Source organism: Myodes glareolus, chromosome 7 (genome assembly GCF_982192425.1).
Source record: "Myodes glareolus chromosome 7, mMyoGla1.1, whole genome shotgun sequence".
Classification (NCBI taxonomy): domain Eukaryota; kingdom Metazoa; phylum Chordata; class Mammalia; order Rodentia; family Cricetidae; genus Myodes; species Myodes glareolus.
This window is the reverse complement of record NC_142032.1, coordinates 91178536-91193054: the sequence shown is the minus strand read 5'-3', so window position 1 is coordinate 91193054 and position 14519 is coordinate 91178536. Positions and strand designations below refer to the sequence as shown.

General features: G+C 49.4%; 1 protein-coding gene across 3 annotated transcripts in view; it reads left to right on the top strand.

Annotated features, from left to right (window-relative positions):
- Window positions 1-14519, top strand: part of Bmal1 (basic helix-loop-helix ARNT like 1) — a 98160-nt gene that overhangs the window by 68729 nt on the left and 14912 nt on the right. For all 3 annotated transcript variants that reach the window (XM_087908548.1, XM_087908546.1, XM_087908547.1), the window contains 7 exons: window positions 1073-1111; window positions 1341-1382; window positions 2694-2851; window positions 4554-4633; window positions 9017-9109; window positions 10566-10683; window positions 13142-13291. In XM_087908548.1, coding sequence (XP_087764674.1) covers window positions 1073-1111; window positions 1341-1382; window positions 2694-2851; window positions 4554-4633; window positions 9017-9109; window positions 10566-10683; window positions 13142-13291 — 680 coding nt within the window. The remainder of the gene's footprint in view (window positions 1-1072; window positions 1112-1340; window positions 1383-2693; window positions 2852-4553; window positions 4634-9016; window positions 9110-10565; window positions 10684-13141; window positions 13292-14519) is intronic.

Below are 14519 nucleotides of genomic sequence, written 5' to 3'. Positions count from 1 at the left end.
AAATTACCTTCTAGAACTCATGTTCTACCGCCTGTAGCTTTCCTATTTTAAGGCTGTTGGCTTCCTCTTGCCTGGGTATGAGCTTGGTCACAGCGGCAGACACAATTCCAGTGCAAAGGGACACCTTTGCCTGGTGACCTTCATGGCTTCCTCTGAACCCTAGGACTAACTGGAGAAGCTTCCTCTGAAATACCCAGGGCACCTAATTGGGAGCCACTGTGTTAGGATGCCCTTGATGTGCTCCAGCATTCCAGAAAATAGTTTGTATTGTTTGAAGGGCCACAGTCCTTCCCTTGGGAGACATGGGAAACAGGAGAGAAGGCAGTCGGTACCTTCCTGATGAGTACTTGAGCTGGACAGAGGAGTGAGCTGCTCCTAAGAAGAAACAAACTCTTCTTTTGGGGATTTTGGTCTTTATTTACTGAACTGCTAAATGCCATCAGACACGGATTTCTGGGATCTGTGAAAGGGAGTCAGGCCCTACTATGACCCCAGGATCCTCTGTGTCCCTTCATACTCCTCTTCATCTTGATTTCTCGATTCTGGGGCTGCCCACTTGGCCTAGGAGCAACCTGTGGTGGCAGTGCTTTCGAGATGCTGCCTGGGGCTCTACTCTGCCCTTCACTGTTGGTCAGGGCTTTCATTAGCTCCTCCTCCCTTCATCCGCCACCCAACAAATAGATACGTGCACTAGTATCTTTGGGATCTGATATGTTTTGGGATAGAGTAAACTTTATTTATCATCTATCCAGAACAACCAAAGAATGAGGTGGCACAGATGTCTGGCTACTCTGGTTAACTAAAAGTCTCCATAAACACTGTAGATTCCCAATTTTCAAACAGTCATACGATGAACTAGTTTATTGACCATATACACACTTTTGTTTGGTAATGTGGAATGACTGTACAGGCTTTATAATAAGGTCCATTTGTGTTTTTTTCATGTTACTATTAGACATCCATATATATCTTGGTTATTTGCGCTTTCTGAATAAGTGAGAGCCTTCTATATGATAAGAGATTACCCTCTGCATCTGTATTATCATGTTATTGTCTGCTTTTGTTTTTGCAGAGAAAGCATGGACACAGACAAAGATGACCCTCATGGAAGGTACCATAACCTAGTGACTTGAACTTTAGTTATCTTGTGGCCATTCTCTTGCACAGTGGACGTGAGCTCAAAGCTGCCTCCCAATCCCCAGTCTCTAGCCTGGCTAATAACCAAGAACCCCTGTGCGGCTGTAGAGAGGTGTCGGGGGTCTGGCAGGGAGAAAACAGAGATGTATAATTCTCCCAGGCATACCCAGGGACTAAATTTTATCTTCTGCCCTCCCCTCCAGGTTAGAATATGCAGAACACCAAGGAAGGATCAAGAATGCAAGGTAAGTTCAACCTCTGATTTAAAACATTTACTTTCAGTCGCTTAGAGAGCAGTTGAGGAGGCTTGATGCATTTATTTCCGGTTGGTAGAGTCATCTCGGACACTGTCACCTCAGGAAATGAGGAGGTGGCAGCGTGTTTTAGCTTGTTTAAGATTCTGCCCTGTTTCCCCTATATTGAACTGGCCTTTGCATGTTGTTATCTATGCACATTTAGCCCGGAGGAAACTTTGGAGGTAGCAGAAAGTCATTCCAGGCTGGAGTTCTCTCCTGACTTCACAGCTGACTTCTTCCTCACTCACTGGCCCCCCAGAAGACGTGATGCCATTCCTGGGCTGGGTCTCACCTCTGACCTTTCTTGTGCTGCGAGTAGTATCTGAAGACCAGATCGTAGGCACCCACGCTCCTCAGAGATCGCCTGACTTGGTCCTTCTTGTCTCATTTACACTTGCTGATGGCCTTCTGTTGGGTCTTCATGCCTCTCTGCCGTCACTGTCTAGGGCTGGTTGAGGTTGTGTCATGGCAAGCTGCAGACTGGCTAACCTGACACTTCTGGCTTCTTGGTTATAGACCAGCCTGTGTAGGTGGCTCGGTGTTTCAGTATCTCCTTCTCTATTGGTGGTGCTCCCCTGTGGGAGGATGGTCAGGAAACAGCAGGTCACATCTTGTAGGGAAGCGGTCTCCTAGCTAGACAGGCAGCCAGTTCAGGGGTAGAGCATGATGCGGCATCCCTCAAAGGAAGCCTGGGCACAGACCGAGAATCTGTTAGATCTAGGTGGGTCCTGGTTGATCCAAGAACGTGTTAGTACTGCTTACCTCCACCAGACGAACATGACGGCCTCAGCAGGCCACACAGTAGGCTGCTCACGGGCTGCAGAGGTGTGTGCTGTGGGATTTGGGTGGTTCCGTGGCTGCTTTGGATGCTTGGCTGTGTGGAACCTCTACTTCCTTTCTTCCTCCTCCTGTCCCCATTCCAGCAACCTGGTCTTACAGAATCTGAAGGAAAGAATAACTGAGGAAAAATAAACAATTCAGTTTCTTGTGGATGCACAACTGTCATAATTTTTTTTTCTTAAAAGATGGGGAAACACCGAAAACAAATAAACGAAAAAACAAATCAGTTTTCTAATTCTGAGTTGTCAGTGAGACCGTTTGGGGGTGATTTTCAGTATAAAAGTCTAATTTGAAACATTCTACCGTCTGAATTTCCCATGTCAGAGAATCTGGGAAGCAGTCACAGCTCATTTATTTTTGTCAGTGTTGCCTCGATGCTGGCGCACATCTCAACTGCGATCATTCTCCTTCCGTGTTCAGGGAGGCCCACAGTCAGATTGAAAAGAGGCGTCGAGACAAAATGAACAGTTTCATTGATGAATTGGCTTCTTTGGTACCAACATGCAATGCGATGTCCAGGAAGCTAGATAAGCTCACCGTGCTGAGGATGGCTGTTCAACACATGAAAACACTGAGAGGTGAGAGCTCGGGCTTCATCACCGTGACGCCCTTGACCACAAACGTGACCGCCCTTGCCTGCACTGCCCCTGACACAACTGGCGATTTCTTTCTGTATGTGTACCTAAGTGATGTGCCTGTGTGTCTCAGCCACCGATAAGGGGCCGACTCAAGTGATTAACAAGCTGATGCGGGTACTGAGGGGTAGTTTGCAGTCATATCTCCCCTGAGCATATAAACCTGTGAGCTGAAATGACTTTGTGTGTGTACTCGGCTTCCTGCCTACCAGAGCGGGCACCTCTCGGGTTCCCCTTTGCCTGTGCCTGCATCCCTTACAGTGATCAAAATCAGAAACCTAGGAGCACACAGGGAGGCAGGAAAGAGCCTCGGACTCCGATGAGTGAGTCATGGGTAGAGAGTCTTATTATCAGAAATGCACATAGACGATACTTGCATCCTCTTGGAATTTTCCCGAACTAGATTGACTCTTTGTGAGGGAGGCAGTATTTCCCTTCTTTGCTGAGTGTGGGGAGGGTGAGAAAACAGAGGCAGGAAAGTGGAACCAACTTTACCAAAACTGCGGGAGGAGTCTGAAATACAGCACCCGTTTTGGTGAATGCTGTTCCTGGAATTTTCCAGATAGCCCTGGGCTTCAGGACAAACGTGGAAAGGGTGCTCGACCCCATGTGACCTACATAGTAAGAGAGGCATGCCTTTCTATCTGTGTAAGACCACCAGAAATAGGAAGTCGCTTTTGTTCCGACTTTTGATCATTATTTTAAAAAAATCGAAATACCGACTCTCATGTTTGAAGAACGGCACTGAAAACTTGACTTTAGTGAAGAAGAGACGGATTGTAATTAATGAATCGTTAGCAGATTGGATGGAAAATTTCAAGGGATGTGGATTAAAGCATGTGCCTCGTTAGCTGATGTGAAGGACACAGACATCCCCTTGGCCTCCTTTCCCATGGTGCCCCGAGTTTTCACAGATGAGATGTAGTCTTGCCCTTCACTGGGGCTCTTGCTTTGCTTCTCTGCATGCTCCAGTCATTAGTGGCCTTGCTGAGCTATTGCTCTCGAGAGCAGCAGATCAAGAGCCTTTTAGACAGAAGTCTGGTCCCCCTCAGTCCTGGGACTGAACTGTGTGGATGAGAGTAATGCCCCCAGGTTGCCAAGCTTGCCCAAGTGGACCCAGGGCCTGGCAGCTTGGATGATTGCTCTAGAACCCGGGAAGTGAGGGCTTGACAGAATTCCTGGACAGCCCAGGACCTCTGGATCTCGGAACCTACCCAGGAGACTTTTAGAGCTGTAGGGTTTTTGTTTTTGTTTTTTGAGATAGGGTCTCACTGTGTAGCTCTGGCTAGCCTGGAACTCACTGTTTAGATCAAGTTGACCTTAATCTCAGAGACCTACCCATCTCTGTCTTCTGAGTGCTGGGGTTGAAGGTGTGAGCTACCACATTGTCTGTCCCCTACTCCCTAGCCCCCCATCCCCCACCCCCTCCTCTCCCCCCATAATTAGGAAAGTGCACTCATACCCTGTGCGCAGCAGCATTCTTTTTTCAATGAGATTCTTTTTGGACTGACAGGATTCTGTCTCAAGCCAGACCCACCATGTTTTGGCAAAAGAAAGAGGGGTTGGTTCAGCCCAGGCTGCAGGCAGGGGAGTGTGATGCTATCTAAATAGAAACGTCTGCCCACTCTTTCCTTTTCTCCCTAAGGTGCCACCAACCCATACACAGAAGCAAACTACAAGCCAACATTTCTATCGGATGACGAACTGAAACACCTAATTCTCAGGGTATGTGGCAGTTGCGGGAACCCCTTTCGCGGCGTTTACTTTCTTAATGAGTTCCAGAGTGAGTCCAGCGTGCGGGAGACTGACATCTCGACCCTGAATTCCTCTGGGCCCACTTCCTCTCTTGCTTCCCCACTTTATTTTCGTTTCTGGACACATTCCGCATTCCTTCCACGAAACCAGTTCTGCACCTACCTTAGGCAAAGAAGGGAGCATCTACGGTAGTGCGATTTTTAAGCCAGAGAAGGATTTTGTTAAAAATGGGAGTGAGGGACATTGGCTTAGTGGTTTAGAACACTTGTTGATCTCACAGAGGACCCAGGTTTGATTCCCAGCATGGTAGCTTACAACCAACCATCTGTAACTCCAGGGGATCCAATGCCCCAGACACATGTATACATGTGGTATACATGTATACATGCAGGCAAAACACTCATACATACAAAATAAAATGAGAGAGAGAGAGAAGGGGTGAGTTGAGAATCAGATTTCTTCACACACATTTAGAGAGGGTTGATTCTAGCAATGGGTGAGAACCCTCTCTTCCAACCCAACCACTGACTCAAAAGCTCCGCCTGAATCTGTACACCTGAACCCATCCAGACATCGAAATCACCAGAGAGGAGGCATGAAAGGGGGCTTACTGTCACCTGCTTCGCCTTCGCACTCTCTGTCTTGCATGTTTCTGCGGAGGGACGGCCAGGCTGGCGTCTTAGGAACTTATGGCTTCCACAAAGGAGGCCTGTGCCAGGCTCCAGCCCTGCTGCTGGGCTGAGGGAGAGGAGCTAAGAAACAGAAAGGGAATGAGCCTGCAGTCAGCAGCATGCCCTTTGGCACAGTGTAAACAGAAAGAACAGGAAAGTGTAACCGAGAGGTAGAGGACCCACCCGTACCCCCACACAAGGGCTCACCGTGCCTGCCACCCCCACAGTATTGTGGCCAGGTCTTTCAGCAGAAGTGTGCAAAGCCCAGGATAGCTCCCACCTCTTTTCTGCTCGTGTGTGTGTGTGTGTGTGTGTGTGTGTGTGTGTGCGCGCGCGCGCATTTTAAGTCTGCATTCCACATATGAGAGAAAATGTGATATTTGTCTTTCTGAGTCTGGCTTAACATGATCTCCAATCCCATCTATGGACCTATTTTTTCTTTACAGCTCAATAAATGATTCCATTACATACACATGCGCACGCGCGCACACACACTCCCCCCCTTATCTATTCTTTGTGTTTTTTTGATGGCTGTCTGCACTGATTTATATGACGGTATCATAATTAACAACAGGTCCTTATACCTTTTGTGAGCAGTGCAAGCCATCTTTCCTATGTGCCTTTACTAAGGACCTTATTCTAGCCCAGGCTGGCCTAAAACTCACTCCGTAGCCCAAGCTGACCTCAAATTTTTGCAGTCCCCTTGCCCCGGTCACTTGGGTGCTGAGATTCTAGCCCTGAGCCACTATGCCTGGCTTTCAGAATCTCTAAGGAACAGAGTGAGGGTCAGTCAGCCTGACCAGCTTACAGCGTCCAGATACTCTGCTTCCCTGCGTTTTGAACCTAGACGGACTCCACTCAGTCACTTTCTCATGAGCAGCCATCCCTTCTGAGAAGGAACCAGTCCTGGCTGTCCTCCTGGCCCTTGGCACTAACTGTCCTCATGCCCAGCATCTTTGCTTGGTTGTCTGACTTATGGAGTGCAGCGTCATTTGGAGCCTGCAGTGCTGACTGAGTCCATGCTGATTCTGCCCCCTGCTTGCCCTCCTTTGCTCAGGTCTTGGCTTGCCCAGGGTTCCCACCAGGTTGTCAATCACTTTCCTTCCAGCATCCCCACCTCAGCAAGAACCCTGAGAACACGCCTCCTCTGAGATATGACTGTCTGGAAGGCAAATGAGGAAGTTATTAATATCCAATTTTTTGACATAATGAGGCTCCCAGCGGATGGTGCCAGGAAACTTTCCTCCTCCTCACTGTCATCCTTCACCCTGGCCCAGCTTAGGGACTTGAGCTCCCCATGGCTGGTGGCTTGACAGGGTCTCAAACTGAGTGATCCTGCCCCCACCCCTGTCCCCTTGTTCTTACTTTTACACCCTAGGCAGCTACCTCTCTAGCTGTTTCCATCCTAGGACAGTTGCCTGTGCTGGCCCTTTACGTCCTAGGACAGTTGCCTGTGCTAGCCCTTTCTATTCTAGGACAGTTGCCTGTGATAGCCCTTTTTACATCCTAGGACAGTTGCCTGTGCTGGCCCTTTCCATCCTAGGACAGTTGCCTGTGCTGGCCCTTTCCATCCTAGGACAGTTGCCTGTGCTGGCCCTTTCTTTCTAGGACAGTTGCCTGTGATAGCCCTTTTTCCATCCTAGGACAGTTGCCTGTGCTGGCCCTTTCCATCCTAGGACAGTTGCCTGTGCTGGCCCTTTCCATCCTAGGACAGTTGCCTGTGCTGGCCCTTTACGTCCTAGGACAGTTGCCTGTGCTGGCCCTTTCTATTCTAGAACAGTTGCCTGTGATAGCCCTTTTTCCATCCTAGGACAGTTGCCTGTGCTGGCCCTTTACATCCTAGAACAGTTGCCTGTGCTGGCCCTTTACATCCTAGAACAGTTGCCTGTGCTGGCCCTTTACGTCCTAGAACAGTTGCCTGTGCTGGCCCTTTACATCCTAGGACAGTTGCCTGTGCTGGCCCTTTACTTTCTGGCACTTGAATTCATACCCTAGTTCTTTGAACTAAACTATATTCTGTATTCTTTGTGAAAAGAACAGACTTTTGGTTTTTTTCCTTTTTCTTTTCTTCTTTTTAGAATTTGTCAAAGACTTATGGCACTCATGTGGTGGCAATTAGCAGCAGGTCCTTGTTCCCCTTGTGACCAGTGCAAGCCATCTTTCCTATGTGCCTTTATTAAGGACCTTATTCTAGCTCAGACTGGCCTAGAGCTCACTGTATAGCCAGGCTGACTTCAAATTCTTGCAGTCCTCTTGCCTCAGTCTCCTGGTCCTGGGCTTCCAGACCTGAAGCACCTGGCTTTCAGGATCTCTCAGAATGCAGGGGAGCAGAGTCTCAAAGGCAAGTGTGTGAGGGGAACCCCAAAAGACTCCAGCAAGATGGAGTGGTCATCCATGGAAGGTTGTCAGGAGGACTCAGGCACATGCAGCTAACACCACCTGCCCCCTCGCCGTTGCTCTGGCCTTACCTGCTTCAGTCTCTCCATCCTGGTCTCGGTTACCCCAGGTTCCACCTGTGCTTAAGCTGAAGGGGAGGAAGGATTTCATGCTGGAAGTTCTGTTTTATTTTGTTCTGCTTTTGCAGAAGTGGGGCTTGAACCCAGGCTCTCATGGCTGCCAGGCAAGCATCTCATCACCGTGGCTGCTTTTTCTTACAACACAGATCGCTCAGCCTTGGGGGGAGAAGTAAATGGCTGACGGCAGTAGTTCCTGAACCTGTGTGCATTTGAACTGCGCTTGTGTGTTGGGCGCACGCGCAGGGAGTGCCATCAGCAAAAACCCCATAACGCCACTGTAGATGTGAGGTTTGAAAGTCTGGAGCACTCCCTGTGAAGGAAGGTGTTCAAGTTCAGATCGGATGGCAGCTGAGATCCTCAAGATGGAATTCTGATCTTAAAGGGTCCTTGCAGTCTCAGGGTCTATGTTCTCTATGGAAGTTGTTCAGTTTCATTTCCACCTCTGCGATAAAAATATCCTGGCAAAAAGCAAGTGCTTTTTGGAAGAAAGGGCTTGTTTGGCTCACACTTCCAATGCCCTGGTCCGTTATTACAGGGAAGTCAGGGCAGGCACTTGAGGTACTGCACCCACAGGCAAGAGCAGCGAGAGAGTAATACATGGATCCTTGCAAGCTGTAGTCAGAAACAGAGAGAATAAATGCGTGAGTCCTTGCCTGCCTGCTCACGCTCAGCTCCTCTCCTTTCTTACAGTGTTGAGGCCCCTCTACCTAGGGAATGGTGCTGCTCCCAAGGGACAGAAATGCCCACAGGTCATCTGGTCTAGATCATTTCGCCTTAAAACTCTTCTTCCTGGGTGGCTCCAGACTGTCACGTTGAGAGCGGAAGTTAGCCAGGACAGAGGGACTGTATTAGGACGGTGAACCCTAATTCCCCCGGCCTGGCATATAGCCAGAAGATTAAGTTGAAGCTGAATTCGTTCTGAAACGGGACTTTCTTTAATTGGCCTTTTCCCCCTGATGATTAGATGACACGGAATACCTAGCCTCCTGGGAGGGAATCTTAATGCATTCGTACAGCTTTGTCTGTAAGCATCTCTTCCTCTGACGTCAGTGAAGGTGTCAGTGTGTGGCCCCGTGCGTTGGAGCCTTAGAAAATGAATCCCTGATTTGCTTTCAGATCGTGTGTCCTGACCTGTGATAAATTGATTATCCATTTCTCCTGATTAGGCAGCAGATGGATTTTTGTTTGTCGTAGGATGTGACCGAGGGAAGATCCTCTTTGTCTCCGAGTCCGTCTTCAAGATCCTCAATTATAGCCAGGTAACGTTTGAGCCCCTGCTGGCGGCTGCCAGCTCTATGGTTGTTAGAGATAGCACCCAAGTTTTTCAGAAGAATTGCAGTATGTGGACCACATGTATTATCCTGCTTCGAAAATCCTAACTTCTTAATGAAGAGCCAAATTTACAGTTAGGAAGAATTTTAACGGGTCCTATATGTCCCCCAACTGGAATATGTGACTCCGACCCAGCCAACAGCTTAAGTTTTCTTATTGGTACAAAGTGAAGATCCCACATCTGTGGACTAGGAGTGGGGAGAGAAAGACAGACAGGTAGCTCAATGCCCAAGAATAAGAACCTTGGGAACTTACCCCACAATGCTAGGAAGCTCTGTTGAGCCTTGGCGTCCTCCATATGTTAATAATAATGACCCAGGCGGTCTTAGTTTCCTGTCTTGTTGATGTGATAAACACAGCATGGACAAAGGCAACACAGGGAGAAAGGGTTTGTTTCAGATCATAGTTCAAGGTCACAGTCCATCCCTGAGGGAAGTCACAGGTCAGGAGGTTGAGTCCCATCACATCCACAGTCAAGAAGCATCAAGCAGTGGATGCATGCAAGCCCCGCCTCCCATTCTCCAGTGATACAGTCCAGGATCTCAGACAGGAAGTGGGCCTGGAGAAGTGAGTGGGTCGTCCCACATCAGTTAACAATCAAGATCACCCCAGCAAGCATGCTCAGATGCCCATGTCTCAGGCTCTTCTAGGTTCTGTTAACATTGACTGTCACGCACAGCTTTTTGGGATTGCCTGTAGGATTAAGTAAGAGGAGCACATGAAAGCTAGAATAATCATTTTACCTATTATATCCTCAGAATATTTGTTAATGCATTTACTCATTTACATCTTGGAAGTTGCACGGAAGCATGGTAGGCAGAAGATTTTAATCAAAATGACGTGTCTATAAATGAGAATTCATGTAAATTTAGCTTTCCCAAGATGTTTTATTTTTCTTCTCATGGCACTCGTTAAGGGAGGCTTGACATCTCTGTGAGTGGATACAGTTGACAAAGGCACATAAAGCTGGGCCTTGGCTGGTTGGGCACTCACTCTAGTACTCAGGTGGCTGAGATAGGAAGGTCTTGAATTTGAGGACAGCCTGGGCTACCTAGATTCCCAGGCAAGGTAGAGCTACACAGGGAAATTCTACATCAAAACAAACAATACCCCATCAAAGAAGAATGAAGGGGCTTAATGTCAGAGTTGGAGATAGCCCTCTCTCTGTTTTTTCCTGCTGGGGAACTCAGAGTGTTGGACAGGTGTCTCTTCCTGGGGTCTGTCCAGGCAAAGGGCTGGATGTGTGCGCAGGGTCACATGAATGCGTGAGATGTTAGGGCTTAAGAACACAGAATAGAGGCCGGGGCTGTGCAGACTCTCGGCGCTACTGTGCGTCCATACCTCACTGGTGCTGACGTGTCCACTCCCATTTCATCCCCACAGAGTGACCTTATTGGCCAGAGTTTGTTTGACTTCCTGCACCCTAAAGACATTGCCAAAGTCAAGGAGCAGCTGTCTTCCTCGGACACCGCGCCCCGGGAGCGGCTCATTGATGCAAAGAGTGAGTGCCAGGGAGGCCGTGTGTTTGCTCATCACTACCCGTGCCGCCCCCACGCTGCCGCAGTGCCCAGGCGCAGAGAGCGGCTCCTGGGCCCCGGCCTCTCCCGTCTTACCTCTCTGCCATTTTTACCCCTGATAGCTGCTTGCTGTGGCTAACTGGACTTATTTATGGTCGCTTCGGTTTGTTTACATTGTGGTCTATAAAGCAGAGAAGCTTCAATGTGCAGACTTAGTGAAAGGAGGAACTACTTGACTTGATTCTGTCTGATTCTGGTCTTGCTTTTCAGAAACTAGAACTCCCTAGTAGCATGCTCCTGAGGTGAAAGGACTCACACTGTCTTCTTCCCCCAGAACATCTCTCTCTCTCTCTCTCAAGTGAGTTGCACTCATGCAGCCTCAGAAGATAAATCTAAGAACACTTAAAATGCCAATGTTTCAGCCAGGGCTGCTACGCAGAGAAACCCTGTCTCTAAAAACAAACAAACAAACAAAAAAAGGTCACTGTTTCTTGTCTCCACACTTCCTACAGCCTAGGATCAGCATCTCTCTGGCCCCAGCCCCTTTTCCCCACACCTGCTCTCTGCTTCTTAAGTCAGGACCCAGGAGCTGGCCCCATGGGAGGCTAGGTACACATCCTGTCTCTCCAGTCACTAGCTGGGTGGCTATGAGGACGTTATTCCCCTCTCTATGCCTGATTCCTTACCTGCAAAACAGACCCAGTTCATTGGGTTGTTGGAAAGATTAACGATACTGACTTGGTACACAAAGAATGTGGATGGTTCCCAGCATGTGGCAGGCGTGGCACTGGTGTTGGATCTGTCAGGGCACAGGGCAGTCTTGCCTGTGGCTTTCTCATTTCTCAGCTCTCCATGTTGATTGCTGATGGAGACCTTGGTAGAGAACTCCCCTCAATGCACCTTTCCACAAAGTTGCATTTCTTTATAAAAAACAAACATTGGCCCTGGGACCTGTTGCCCTCTGTAGCCTGACCTTGGCACCTTTCACTGACCTAAGGAGAAAAAGATGAATGACATTTTGTCCTGAGGCTCTTCCCACATGGTCAGGAGGCAGGGGCACGGGCAGCACCCTGCACAACGGTTGCAGTTACAGTGATAATGCCAGGCATGGAGCATGGGGTGGGTAAATCTCGTGGGGTATAAGGGCAGATACCGCTGGGTCTTTGGCAGCTAAGGTTGGTTTGAAAAGATGAATTAATGTGTTCCAGGAGGAGAAGGGAGATGAGCAGAGGAAGCGGTCTGTGGATAGGTACCAGGGTGGAATCTCATGGTCGATTTGTTGCCTATACAGCAAAACGTACAAGGAGGGAGAGCCAGTGAAGGGGGCTGGCCAGTGGGCAGGCTTGGGTTGGCATTCTGGAGAAGCTGACAGAGTCAGTGTTGTGGAGAGCAATGTGGAGAGGAGCCCTGGGCAGTGGCCACTGCTTGGCATGGCTGCGGTGCCCACCCACCCCATAGTGTCGGTAGTCCCAGCTTCCACAATGCTGAGTAGTGTTAAGGACACGTGTGTCAGAGTCACCCGACCTTTCAAGGCCTTGCTCCACCTGCAGAGAGTAAATTCACAGCCCAACCCCACAGAGCAAAAGCTCAGTTAGAGGGCTTACCTAATGTGCGTAAGGCCCAGGGGTCTGCATAAGGCCCATAAGGCCCATGGCTAAAACCATAAGTCTAGTTTTGGATTTGGGGTAGTCACAGGAATCAAAAGGAAGAATAAATGCAAAGCTAATCATAACATCTCACCTAACATAATGAATGTACAATATTATCTTGATGCTATTATCTTGATGTAATTGTTACAGATTTAAATTCGTTAGCGTTGTTGGTTGCTGTCTCTGAATCCTGCATGCTCTTCACGCACACGGCCCTTTTCAGCTCAGAAAAGCCACACTCGGTAGCCGTGTGACACTAGCGGCTCTGATCCAGAGCACACCTCTAGAATGGGGGCCGTGAATTGGGCCCCCAAAGGAGTCTGACCTGTCAAGCTGAAATTTTAAGGAAATCCTGTGCCCCCCACCCACATTCCAGTATCCCAGTCCTGTGCATCCGTTGAGTAGGACCCCCCCACCCTGTCCTTCGACCGGGAACCAGGTGTCTGCCACTTACTTGGCACTGATTATTGAGGTTCCGTTATCAGTCCTCAGTATACCTCCATTTCCCTCTCATCCTCTGGTCTTGCTAGGCAGGAACACTTTGCTCTGTTTCCTTTTACCCTGAGACCAGGCCCACCACCTGTCTACTGCACTTCCTGCCCATCTGTAAACATCCCTACCTGAACGCGGAGCCCCTCCAAGAACCCTCTGACCTCTAAGCCTGAGAGAAATGTTACTTGTGGCACATCATGTTTCTGACCAGTGCGGCAGTAAAGGCTGTGTTTGAGGTCACGCTGCCCTTCCTGACAGGCAACCCTGCCCTCATTTCACCCCGTTCTGTGTTGGTTTGCAGCTGGACTTCCGGTTAAGACAGATATAACCCCCGGGCCATCCCGACTGTGCTCTGGAGCTCGCCGCTCTTTCTTCTGTAGGATGAAGTGTAACAGGCCTTCAGTAAAGCTGGAAGATAAGGACTTCGCCTCCACCTGCTCCAAGAAAAAAGGTACAGCTAGCAGCCCTTTCCCATCCTGGGCCTCGCGGAGGGCTTGCCTGAGCTCGGGGCTGTTCAGATGGCCAGAGCAGCAGCTCCTAAGCCTGAAGCCAGGGCCTCCTCTCATCTTAGAGCCTTGGGCTAGGGCTAGGGGGGCATGAAGCCCTGTTGTGTTGCTATGGGCACTGATTTGTGAATAGGCTTTCTGTGTTTAATTTCTGACTAATCCTGTTGTGGCTTGGAAAAAACATACTCAGCCACAGATCTGTCTCTTGAGTACCCACCCTTCTAGACTCCTCCTGGCCAATTTCCCCAGTGACATCATGTGTTAAATGCATAGGATGCTACTCAAAGCTCTGGCTTCTGGCAGAGTTCTCTTCCTGGTCCCTTTAGCTGCCCCTCCTCTCTGTCCTGGGACTGTTCCTCCCCTCCCCTCCCCTCCCCTCCCCTCCCCTCCCCTCCCCTCCCCTCCCCTCCCCTCCCCTCCCCTCCCCTCCCTTCCCCTCCCCTCTCCCCTCCCCTCCCTTCCCCTCCCCTCCCCTCTCCCCTCCCACTCTCCCTCTCTCCCTCCCTCTCCTCCCTCCCTCCCTCCCTCCCTCTCTCCTTCTCAGAAGTATTGCCTGTTTTCCTGTTACCCACCCTGCTAATGTTCAGTTCTGAGCATCTCTTGCCATCTTTAGAGTCTGGACAACGCACCTCTGAGTCCTCCTACTTCATCCTCCTACTTCGGTTTCTTCTCTCTTTCATCCTCAAAACTCTTGCTGGACTATCAAAAGCACTTGTTTTTTTCTGCTTCTGCATTTAAATCCTGCTGGAGACCTTCCATTTCCTATCTGCTAAACACATCTGTTAACAAATACCTCAGGGTCCTTGGGTCCTTATAGGCCTCAAAGGCTCCACCCTGCTTTCCCCACTTCTCTTTTTACTTACTTATTTGTGTGTGTGTGTGTGTGTGTGTGTGTGAGAGAGAGAGAGAGAGAGAGAGAGAGAGAGAGAGAGAGAGAGAGAGAGAATGAGAATTCCATGGTGTATTTTGGGGGTGGTGTGGGGCCAGAGGACAGTTTTCAATAGTTGGTTCTCTCTTTCCACCTTATTTGAAGGCAGGGCCTCTCTTGTTTCTGGCCACAGCACTGCACACTGGCCTGTGGGTTCTGTCTCTACCGATGTAGGAACGCTAGGGCAAGGATACCCCAGAAGGCAGGTGTTCTTATCCAGTGAGCCGTCTATGCAATATGCAGTC